This window comes from Scyliorhinus canicula, chromosome 26, assembly GCF_902713615.1.
Source record: "Scyliorhinus canicula chromosome 26, sScyCan1.1, whole genome shotgun sequence".
NCBI classification, from domain to species: Eukaryota; Metazoa; Chordata; class Chondrichthyes; order Carcharhiniformes; family Scyliorhinidae; genus Scyliorhinus; species Scyliorhinus canicula.
In genome coordinates this window covers 8,550,940-8,563,001 of record NC_052171.1, presented here as the reverse complement: position 1 = coordinate 8,563,001, position 12,062 = coordinate 8,550,940, and the positions used below count along the sequence as shown (strand labels likewise).

The window sequence follows — 12,062 nt, the reverse complement described above, 5'->3', positions numbered from 1 at the left end:
CTGGTATGGCAACTGCTCGGCCCAAGACCGTAAGGAACTTCAGAGAGTCGTGAATACAGCCCAGTCCATCACACAAACCTGCCTCCCATCCATTCATTCCATCTACACCTCCCGCTGCCTGGGGGAAGCGGGCAGCATAATCAAAGGCCCCTCCCACCCGGCTTACTCACTCTTCCAACTTCTTCCATTGGGCAGGAGATACAGAAGTCTGAGAACACGCACAAACAGACTCAAAAACAGCTTCTCCCCGCTGTTACCAGACTCCTAAAACACCCACTTATGGACTGACCTCATTAACACTACACCCTGTGTGCTTCATCCGATGCTGGTGCTTAAGTAGTTACATTGTATACCTTGTGTTGCCCTATTATGTATCTTTTATTTTATTTTCTTTCCATGTACTTAATGATCTGTTGAGCTGCTTGCAGAAAAATACTTTCCACTGTACCTCGGTACACGTGACAATAAACAAAATTCAATCCAATCCATTGGATGCAGTAAGTTAATTAGATAAATGTGCACGTACTGTTAATTCCTCAGTGTCTCGCCCTCCCCCCTGATGTGTCTCTGGTCTCGTGCAACAGGTCGAAGGAGCTGATTAAGGATGCCATCTTGGAGAACGACTTCATGAAGAATTTGGAGATGTCTCAGATTCAGGAGATTGTAGATTGCATGTACCCGGTGGAGTACACGCAGGACAGCTACATCATCGAAGAGGGAGACGTGGGCTCGCTGGTGTACGTAATGGAAGGTAGGACACTCAAATGTTTGAAAGTTGGAGCCAGTTGGCTCACATGGTTCCAGTTTCTGGGAGCTGAACAATGCGCCACTAAGAACATAAGAAACAGGAGCAGGTGTTGTCCATTCAGCCCCTCAGGCCGGCACCGCCATTCACTGAGATTGTGACTGATCTACTTCACTCGCACTGTCAGTGTATCCCTTGATTACCTGCCTTAGAATCCCAAAATGTATCGACCTCTGAGTTGAATATACTCAATGACTGAGCATTTCGAAACCCTCCAGGACAGAGAATTCCGAAGATTCACAGTGCACCGTGTGAAGAGATTTCTCCTCATCTTGGTCCTAAATGGCAGATCACATATTCTGAGGTAGTGGCCCTGTGTTCTTGATTCCCCAGCCAGGGAGATATATCATTTCAACATCTCCCCTGATAAACCCCTTAAGAATGTCGCGTGTTTCAATAAATTCGCCTCTAAATCTTCTAAACTCTTGGGAATAGAGGTCTAGTCGACTCAAACTCTCCTTGCCGGACAATCCCATTCTCCTGGGAAGCAGTCTGCTATATATTTGTTGCACTCCCTCCCAGGATAAGTATATCAATGCACTGTGTGGTCTCACCAAAACCCTATCCCATTACAGTAAGATGTCTTTACCCTTCAACTCCTTTGTAACAGCACATACTATTTGCATTCTGAATCACTTGCTTTACCTGCATGGTAACTTCCAGTGATTCAGATACAAGGACATCCAGGTCCCTCTGAATACTAACATCTCCCAGTCTCTCACTATTTGTCCGACCAAACTAGAAAAACTTAACATTACTATAGTACACCTGCCATGTTCCTGCCCGCTTACTTTGTGTCCTCCTTGCAGCTTACCTTCCCTCCAAACTTTGTATTGCCCAACTGTAATGAATGTCAGAAATTGTTATTTATATATCTGTGGCAGTATTGCTTTTAAACGCCTGGGCCAGGGTGTGTATATATCTGATGCAGTCATTTTAAAAAAAGTCCTGGTTTGAAAGACAGCCAGACTTTATGGCTGCAGAAGGTGCAATTAAGATGCCGTAAAAGTGAGATCATCATTCTTTCAAGCCATGCTTATGTTTACAAAGGGAGGCCTGCTGGGATTTTGTATGGTTTCTGAGGAGTGGATAATTGAAGGCATTGTGTTTAAACTTAAGTAATTAGGTCATGGGACCTGAGTGGGATAAAGATTTTTTTTTTTTTATAAATGTTTTTATTCAGTTTTCATATTTTATATTGAACAAATTACAAATTGTTAGGAGAAAGAAAAAAGAAAAAAAACAAACACGCAAAAATTAACATACATATTTACAGGTAAGCATCTTCGTAGTAGTAACTGCGCCCCCCCCCCCCCCCCCCCCCCCCCCTCAACATGTTTATTTAGTTTGGTTTTGGGCCTTAGCTAGCCATCGAACCCCCGTAACGAACCTGTAGCCCCCCCCCCCCCCTCCCGCTACCTTCCCCCGACTATTCTTCCTCTTGTACATTGGCCACAAATAGGTCCCGGAACAGTTGCATGAATGGCTCCCACGTTCTGTGGAAGCCGTCGTCCGACCCTCGGATGGCAAATTTGATTTTCTCCATTTGGAGAGATTCCGAGAGGTCGGACAGCCAGTCCGCAGCTCTGGGCGGTGCTGCTGACCGCCAGCCAAACAGGATTCTACGGCGGGCGATCAGGGAGGCAAAGGCAAGGGCGTCTTCCCTCCTCCCCAGGAATAGATCTGGCTGTTCTGAAACCCCGAAGACCGCCACTATCGGGCATGGCTCCACCCTCACTCCCACCACTTTGGACATTACCTCGAAGAAGGCTGTCCAGTACTCCACGAGTCTGGGGCAAGACCAGAACATGTGGGCGTGGTTGGCCGGGCCTCTTTGGCACCGTTCACATCTGTCTTCCACCTCCGGGAAGAACCTACTCATACGGTTTCTTGTTAAGTGGGCTCTATGTACCACTTTTAGTTGCGTCAGGCTGAGCCTTGCGCACGTGGAGGTGGAGTTGACCCTATGCAGTGCTTCGCTCCAGAGTCCCCACCCGATCTCCATCCCCAGGTCGTCCTCCCATTTCCTCCTTGTTGCGTCCAGTACGGTGTCGTCCCTATCTACCAGTCGGTCATACATGTCACTACAGTTCCCTTTCTCTAGGATACTTGCGTCCAGTAGGTCTTCCAGTAGTGTCTGTCGTGGCGGTTGTGGGTACGTCCTTGTCTCCTTTCGTAGGAAGTTTTTGAGCTGCAGGTACCGTAGCTCGTTCCCCCCAGCTAGCTGAAATTTCTCTGTCAGTTCGTCCAGTGTTGCGATCCTGTCGTCCGTGTATAGGTCCCTGACTGTCAGTGTCCCCCCGTCCTGCCTCCACCTTTTGAAGGTGGCGTCGGTCAGTGCTGGTTTGAACCTATGGTTGTTGCAGATGGGAGCCCTGTTCGACATTTTGGTCAGGCCAAGTTGCTGCCGCAGTTGGTTCCAGGATTGGAGGGTGTCTGTCACCACTGGGCTGCTGGAGTGTTTTTTGGGTGGGGATGGGAGCGCTGCCGTGGCGAGGGCCCGGAGGGAGGTTCCCATGCAGGAGGCCTCCTCCGCACGCACCCACTCAGCTTCTGGCTCCTGGATCCATCCCCTTACTCGCTCGGCTGTTGCTGCCCAGTGGTAGAATTGTAGATTCGGGAGGGCTAACCCTCCCCTGGTTTTTGTTTTTTGTAAGACCTTCTTTGGGATCCTAGCATTTTTACCCCCCCATACGAACGCCATGATGAGTTTGTCCAGCGCTTTGAAAAAGGCCTTGGGGATGTAGATCGGAATGGATCTAAACAGGAAGAGGAACCTGGGCAGTACGTTCATTTTGATCGTCTGAACTCTCCCCGCGAGGGAGAGCGGGAGTGTGTTCCATCTTTGCAGGTCCTTTTTAACTTCCTCCGTCAGGCTGGTGAGGTTCCATTTGTGGATCCCTTTCCAGTCATGGGCTATTTGGATCCCCAGGTAGCGGAATTTATGTCGGGCTTGTTTGAACGGCAGCCCCTTTAGTGCTGCCCCCCCCCCCCCTTGCGGGTGTACTGGGAAGATCTCACTTTTGCTCATGTTGAGTTTGTAGCCCGAGAAGGCTCCAAACTCTTTCAGGAGCGCGATGATTCCGTCCATGCTGCTTTGTGGGTCCGAGATATAGAGGAGCAGATCATCCGCATAGAGTGAGACTCTGTGCTCTCTACCTCCCCTTCGGATCCCCCTCCAATTTTTTGCTGCCCTGAGCGCGATTGCTAGCGGTTCAATTGCTAGTGCGAACAGCAGCGGGGACAGTGGGCATCCTTGTCTGGTGCCCCTGTGCAGCTGGAAGTATTGGGAGTTGGTATTGTTGGTCTGTACACTCACCATGGGAGCGTTGTACAGGAGCTTTACCCAAGCGGTGAACCCTGTTCCAAGCCCGAACCGCTCCAGTACCTCTATGAGGTATTTCCACTCGACTCTGTCGAAGGCCTTTTCTGCGTCCAGGGAGACGATCACCTCTTGTGTTCTCTCCCCGGGGGGGGTCATTATCACGTTCAGCAGGCGCCTGATGTTCGCGGTCAGCTGTCTACCTTTGACAAAGCCCGTCTGGTCCTCTGTGACCACCTCAGGTACACAGTCTTCTAGCCTTTTGGCTAGGATTTTGGCCAGTATTTTGGCGTCTGCATTCAGCAGAGATATGGGTCTGTATGACCCACATTCCGTTGGGTCTTTGTCTTTCTTAGGTATCAGCGAGAGTGGGATAAAGATGACGTAGTGATGTGAGGAGCCAGGTCTGTGGCAGTTGGTTTTGAGTTTGTTTAGTTTTGGCTGTGAGCTGTAGAGCAAAGTAGCCTTTCCTATTACAGGCTGGTTTAGCACACTGGGAGCAATCGCTGGCTTTTAAAGCAGACCAAGGCAGGCCAGCAGCACGGTTCAATTCCCGTACCAGCCTCCCCGAACATGCGCCGGAATGTGGCGACTAGGGGCTTTTCACAGTAACTTCATTTGAAGCCTAATTGTGACAGTAAGCGATTTTCATTTCATTTTTCATTTCACAGTTTTCCGAGTTTGAAAAAGAAGTTTTAGGGTTCCTGCCTGGCGTCCTAACAAATGTTGGAGTCTGGTCCGGGATCGTAATATGACAAACCTAGTTGTGTTACACTCAGTCCTTGCATCTGTGTCATTGGTGTAGACAGCAAGCATGCCAACTGTTGATCCTTGTTCCCCATAAGTTACAGCTTGCCAATCTGAAAATGGCCTGTGTATTCCTATCTCTCTTTATGTCTGTTACCTAATCTTCAATCCATGTTGAGATATTATTCCCTGATCTCTATTTTGTGTAATAACCCCTTGTTTGTCACCTTACCCGATTCCTGTTGAAAACCCAACTACACGGCATCCGCTGATTTCCCGTTACCCACCTTGATAGTTCCAATCTCAAAAAGGCTAACAGACCCGTCAAATGCTATTTCCCCTTTCGTAAATTTGTGTTTGCTGCCGAATCATATTCTGATTTTCTGAGTGTTCTATTGTCACATCCGATTGGATTCCAGAATTTTCCCTCCTCCTGATATCAGGCTAACTGGCCTGTCGGCTCCCTGTTTTCTATCTCCTTCCCTGACTAGAGAGGTACGTTTGCTACCTTCCAATCATGAGGTATTCCTGGAATCAACAGAATGTCAAAATTAATGCACCCGCTAATCCTACAGCCACTGCTTTTGAAATCCCTGAATATAAGCCATCACATCCGTGGGATGTGTCCGCTTATAGTCCCGTTAATTTCTGTAGTACTGTTTCTTTACTAATAATAATGGCCTCCAGTTCCTCATTGTCATAAGACCCTTGTTTCCACACAATTTTCAAAGTGTTTTATTCTCTTTTATACCCTGGCGACAGATCCAAAGTTTAATGTCTTTTGTTATTTCCTTATCCCGATTACAGTTTCTCCTGTCCCTGCCTTTAGGCGACCCATGTTTACTCACACTAATCCTCTTCTTACAATAGAGTAATGAATGTAAGAAATTGTCACACTTTATAGTTGCATTTTTGCAGTAGTATTATTAAAGCCTAGGTTAGAATGCTTACAGACAGTATGTCTGCTAGAGGCGGGAGTAAAATTAATAATAATAATCTTTATTGTCACAGGTAGGCTTACATTAACATTGCAATGAAGTTACTGTGAAATAAGTGTGGTAATCAGTGATTTTTGCAGGGGAAGTGTTTCCCTGATAGATATTAAAAGGCATTTTACCTGTTTACAGATAGAGTGCTAATGTAGTGTAACGGTGTGAGCCTGTCTTAACAAATCAAGGCACATCTTGTAACAAGAGACAAAAGAATGCTGTGTGCTTTGAGTGCAGGTGGTGTAGCTGTGACATCCATTTTGGGCGAAAAAAATAGAAAGGCAAATTATTATCTAAATAGTAGGGCGGCACGGTGGTGCAGTGGTTAGCACTGCTGCCTCATGGCGTTGAGGACCCGGGTTCGATCCTGGCCCCGGGTCACTGTCCGTGTGGAGTTCGTACATTCTCCCCACAACCCATAGATGTGTAGGGTAGGTAGATTGGCCATGCTAAATTGCCCTTAATTGGAAAAAAAAGAATAATCTAAATGGAACGCAGATTCAAGATACATCTTGAATGTATCAAGATTGGTCTTGATATGGTCTTTGTTCATGAATCACAGAAAGTCGGTATGTAGGTACAGCATGTAATTAAAAAGGTAAACGGAATGTTAGCATTTATTGCAAAAAGACTGAAGTATAAAAGTAGAGAAGTGTTGTTGCAATTGTATAGGGTGATGGTGAGACCATATCTGGAATATTGCGTCCAGTTTTGGTCTCCCTATTTGAGGAAGGATGTGGTGGGATTGGCGGCAGTTCAGAGGAGGGTCACCAGATTGATTCCGGTGATGAACGGATTGACGTATGAGGAGAGATTAAACAGCTTGGGCTGATACTCGATGCAGTTTAGAAGGATGAGAGGGGATCTGATCGAGGTCTATAAAATACGAAGAGGGATTGATAAGGTAAACAGACCAAATGTTCCCCCTTGTGGGGCAATCTCGAATGAGATATAGGTTGAGAGGTGGTAGATTGGGAACTGAGATGAGGAGGAACTATTTCTCGCAGAGGGTGGTGGAACTCACTGCCCCACAGTGCGGTGGAGTCCGAATCATTAAGTGGTTTCCAGAAAGAGATCGGTATATTATTGATTAAAATTGGGTTAAAGGGATATGGGGAACAGGTAGGGAGGTGGATTTGAGACCAGGAAGAGATCATCCCTGATCTGATTGAATGGCGGAGCAGGCTCGAAGGGCTGAATGGCCGACTTCTGTTCCTAATTCCTATGTTCCTTTGCAGCTAATTGTAGGAGACAGGTTTGTCTGGAGGAGGGTGTTGCTTCCAGGTCTCTAAGCTGAGCAGAAGGTTTTCAGCTTGGTCCTAAAATAACAGGTTCTCTCTCCAAGGACTCTGCACCAATATAAGCAAGTAAAACCTGGTTATTAACTTTATATATAAGTGGCAATCAAATTATATGGGTTTCCTTAATTGGAATGTAGAGGCAGGTTTCAGGAAGTAAGATAAGATGTTGTAACTGCTAACTGTAAAGCTATTTCATTGGTTGCTAACGTGCTTAATTCTGTGTTCAAATTTAAGTTTGTTTTAACATAACAGCTGTCTAATGGTCAGTGTTATCACTCCTGTGGCGCAGTAACATTTCCACACTGTTTAACCAAATAGTCAGGTTCCAATCCGGGATCTTATCCAAAGGTTCTAGCCCAGACCCAAACAATAGCGGCCTTTACATTCTGTTTTTGAGATTTATAGCTCGTTTATTCTCGTATTCACTTGCTGTACCAATTTCTAGGCCATCCTGTCCTGAATTTTACAATCCACCCAGTCCTCAGGATGATTAGCAACATCTTCCTATAATCTAACACAATCTTTAACTACTTTGCCTGTGTTTTTTTTTAAAACTTCATACTGAAATGTGTGCCTGTTGCGAATTAGGAATTAATCCTTTAAATGTTTTCCACGGTTTATCTGCCATCCGACCTAGGCTCTGTAGGACTGATCAAAGCCGGAGAGATTGTTGCACGCAACACTCCACCAGTTCCATTCATTTCAGTTGAAAGAGAATGTCTGGTTGAATGCAGACTGGTACGTGCTGTGAAAAATACATAAGGGTTATTGACATTTATGGGTCACGGCAATTCTGGTCAGAGATCTCTTGTTGCGAGCACATTAATCAGGGTGTAGATGTTGTTTGCAGTGCATTTACAACGCTGCAGGCCACTTCAGATTCTCAGCTCATGATTGATGAACCAAGGAACAAGGGGCCAAGGAACGTTGCAGGCAAGGGTGGCGTTCTTTGGGTATCTCCAACAAGGCGACAGCCAGAAAGAATGTGCATTCACTCTGAATATCAAAGACGCATTAAAGTGGTGCCTTGCACATGCACGGGATGGCTCCAGTGTTTTAGTCAATGAAGTGCCCTTTGAAGCGTGGTCGCTGTTGTTATGCAGGAAACGCAGCAGCAGATTTGTGCTCAGAAAGATCCCACAAACAGCAATGTGACGGTAATCAGATCATTTTTTGTGTGTGTGAGTACATAGAACATACAGTGCAGAAAGAGGTCATTCGGCCCATCGAGTCTGCACCAACCCACTTAAGCCCTCACTTCCACCCTATCCCCGTAACCCAATAACCCCACCTAACCTTTTTTGGTCACTAAGGGCAATTTAGCATGGCTAATCCACCTGACCTGCACGTCTTTGGACTGTGAGAGGAAACCGGAGCACCCGGTGGAAACCCACGCAGACAGGGGGAGAACGTGCAGACTCCGCACAGACAGTGACCCACCGGGGAATTGTACCTAGGACCCTGGCGCTGTGAAGCCACAGTGCTATCCACTTGTGCTACCGAGTGATGTTGATTGAGAGCTCCCCTGTGCTTCTCTGAAATAATAAAGTGAGATTGCTCACAACTACCCAGGATGCAGGTGTAATGTGAAAGACAGCGCACTCCCAGAGCATTTCATCGTGCGGCACGGTGGCACAGTGGTTAGCATTGTTGCTTCGCAGCACCAGGGAACCTGGGTTCAATTCCCCGCTGGGTCACTGTCTGTGCGGAGTCTGCACTTTCTCACCGTGTCTGCGTTGGTTTTCTCTGTGTGCTCCAGTTTACTCCCACAATCCAAAGATGCGCAGATTGACCATGCTAAGTTGCCCTTAGTGTCCAAATATTTTGATGGGGTTAGGGGGCTAGGACAGATGCATGGGCCGAGGTCGGGTGCTCTTGCGGAGGGTCAGTGCAGAGTAGATGGGCCGAATGGCCTCTTTCAGCCCTGTAGGGATTCTGTGATTTCAGTCCGAGAATGGGATTAGAACCAGCAACCTCATCACTCAGAGACAGGAGTGCCACCAACTGAGATACAGATGACTGGAGCTTGCTTGTGGGTTTTTCTAGAAAAGCAAGGAGCACGTGCCCATCCCTCGTTGCCTCTGAGATGCTGGTGTGAACTGCCTTCTCTAGCTGCTGTAACCTGTGTGGTGAAGGAGCTGCCACAATGCTACTGGGGAAGGAGGAACAGGTCTTTGACCCAACGATGATGATGGAACGGTAGGCTACACATGCCCCTTAGTGTCCCAACGGTTAGGTTAGGGAGGTTACGGGGATAGAGCGGGGGAATGGGCCTGGGTAGGGTGCTCTTTCGGAGGGCCATGCAGACTCGATGGGCCGAATGGCTTCCTTCTGCACTGTAGGGATTCTTCCATGATTCCATGTTCAGCTCAACTTGGTGAAGCACCTTGAGCCCTGGTTCAGGTTAAGCCATTCAATAACCACGAGAAAGGTGGCAGAAGCTGGCAGAACTACACCCCAGTGTACTTCAAGGTAGCAGGAATTGAAACAAGCAATCCTCGCACCATCTTGTGTTGGGAAGCTTCGCAGTTAAACCAGGTTGGAAGCTGACAACTGCAAGCCCCTGCAGGTGTTGCGCTGGGGCAGAGTGGCTTTTATTTTGGAAGAGCGTACCCTGCCTTTGTGTGCAGTCATGAGTTCATAGTGAGATAAATCAGCCAAGGAAATCCTTTTGTCAAGGCAGTGAGAGAATTCTGAGGGAAGAAGACTTCTAGTAGGTGCACAGGGAGCTGACAGCCTTCGCCGTAACCCTGCAGGAAGATTAATCATTTTGAGACATTGAGTTGCCATTAAAGATGTGACGGGTGGACATCCGGTGGCTGTGATGAAGTAGGAAGCCACACATTTGGGAGCTCCCATTTTAAACGGACTTTTCGGCTCTTTTTAAAGCCCAAAACGGAAATTTTTCGACGTCTCCCGGTGGGAAAAGGTGTGCTTAACGACTTTCCCCGCAGTCCATGACTTGAACTCGGAGTGCAAAGGGGGAAAAAGCAGCAGCAGCTCCCTAGAAAAAACGGGGGAAGGGATCCAAGATGGCCGCCGGCAGAGCTCCAGAGGAGTGGAAACAGTGGGCCCAGGAGCAACTAGCTGCTCTCCTGCGCTGCTTCACAGACTTCAAGGCTGAGGTACTGAGCTCTCTGCAGGAAACAAACAGAAGGCTGTTGGAGATTCAGACCACCCAGGGTGCTGCCATCAAGGAGTTGCAGACGCAGGCCACTGAACGAGAGGAGGAGGCCGTGGTCCTCGTGAGTAAGGTGGAGGGGCATGAGGCACTCCACAAGAAGTGGCAGGAACGCTTCGAGGAGCTTGATCACCGCATGAGGCGGAAAAACCTGCGGATCTTGGGCCTTGCGGAGGGGCTGGAGGGATCGGACCTGACAACCTATGTGGCTATAATGCTGAACTCGCTAGTGGGGGCCAGGTCTTTCCATCTGCCCTTGGAGCTGGAGGGAGCACACAGAGTACTGGCCAGGACGCCTAAGGAGAATGAACCCCTACGTGCGGTGCTGGTGAGGTTCCACCGGTTCAGTGATCGGGAGTGTGTGCTGCGCTGGGCCAAGAAGGTGACGAGCAGCAAGTGGGAGAATGGGGTAGTACGGATCTACCAGGATTGGAGTGCGGAGGTGGCTAAGCGGCGGTCCGTGTTTAATCGGACGAAGGAGGTGCTTTACAGGCAAAAGATAAAGTTTGGAATGTTGCAGCCCGTGCGCCTGTGGGTAACTCATTCGGACCGCCATTATTATTTTGATTCCCCAGAGGAGGCGTGGGCCTTCGTGCGGATGGAGAAACTGGACTTGAACTAGGGGTTTGGGGATGCGGGGTCGGTTGTAATATCTTAGCGCTGGATTCTGCTTTTGCTATGTTCTTTTTTTTTTGTACTTTTGCAATTTTGATATGATTATTTATGGGGGTGTTGTTCTGCTATGTTTTTTTCTGCTGTGGGGCATTGGTTGACTTGTGTATCTTGCGGGGAGGGTCGGGGGGGTTTGTTGTATTCTATGTCGGGTTGGGGGTATGGAGTAGGGCTGATATTTGGGAGCTGCGTCAGAAGGGTGTGGTGCGGCAGTGCGAAAGCGCGGGCTTTCCTCTGGTTTCCCGGGCTGGGGGGAGGTGGGGCCTTAACTGGTTCTTCCCCGCGCTGGAGCGGTGCCTGGAGGAGGGATAGATTGGGGGATGATCCCACTTTGGGAGGGGTTGGGTTATTGGCGGGAGTTTCCGGGGTCAGCAGAAGTTAACTGACCCACGGAAGTACAATGGAGGACGGTTCGTGGCTGGGAGGGTTCCTAGCCTGGGGGGGAAGGGAGGGGGGAAAGGGGAATACCAGGTTGCTGCTGGTAGGGTCAAGAAAGAGCTGGTGGGGGCTGGGGGGACAGAGGAGAGGTGTTGTCGCTGTGGGGACTGGGTCGGGCAGGGGGTGCTGGCCTGGGGCGGGCAGTCGACGGGCTATGGCTAGTCGACGGGGGAGGGGGGGGGGGGGGGGCGGGACGCCCTCTGATTCGGTTGGTCACCTGGAATGCGAGAGGGTTGAATGGGCCGGTGAAGCGGTCGAGGGTACTGGCTCACCTGAAGGGGCTAAAGGCAGATGTGGTAATGCTTCAGGAGACCCACCTGAAGGTGGCGGACCAGGTCCGCCTGAGGAAGGGATGGGTGGGGCAGGTTTTCCACTCTGGGTTGGATGTGAAGAACCGGGGAGTGGCGATTCTGGTGAGGAAAAATGTGTTGTTTGAGGCATAGGAGGTGGTGGCGGATAAGGGGGGTAGGTATGTTATGGTTAGGGGCAGGCCACAAGGAGAGAAGGTGGTACTGGCTAGTGTGTATGCCCCAAATTGGGACGATGCGGGCTTTATGAGGCGTATGTTGGGACGGGTCCCGGATCTGGAGGCGGGAGGTCTGATCAT

At 48.9% G+C, this 12,062-nt stretch overlaps 1 protein-coding gene across 5 annotated transcripts in view; it reads left to right on the top strand.

Annotated features, from left to right (window-relative positions):
• The window catches only part of LOC119957316 (cGMP-dependent protein kinase 1-like), a 105,232-nt gene that overhangs the window by 47,753 nt on the left and 45,417 nt on the right, over nt 1-12,062 (top strand). For all 5 annotated transcript variants that reach the window (XM_038785189.1, XM_038785187.1, XM_038785188.1 and 2 more), the window contains exon 2: nt 585-751. In XM_038785189.1, the coding sequence (XP_038641117.1) occupies nt 628-751 (124 nt within the window). In that variant the 5' untranslated portion in view covers nt 585-627. The remainder of the gene's footprint in view (nt 1-584; nt 752-12,062) is intronic.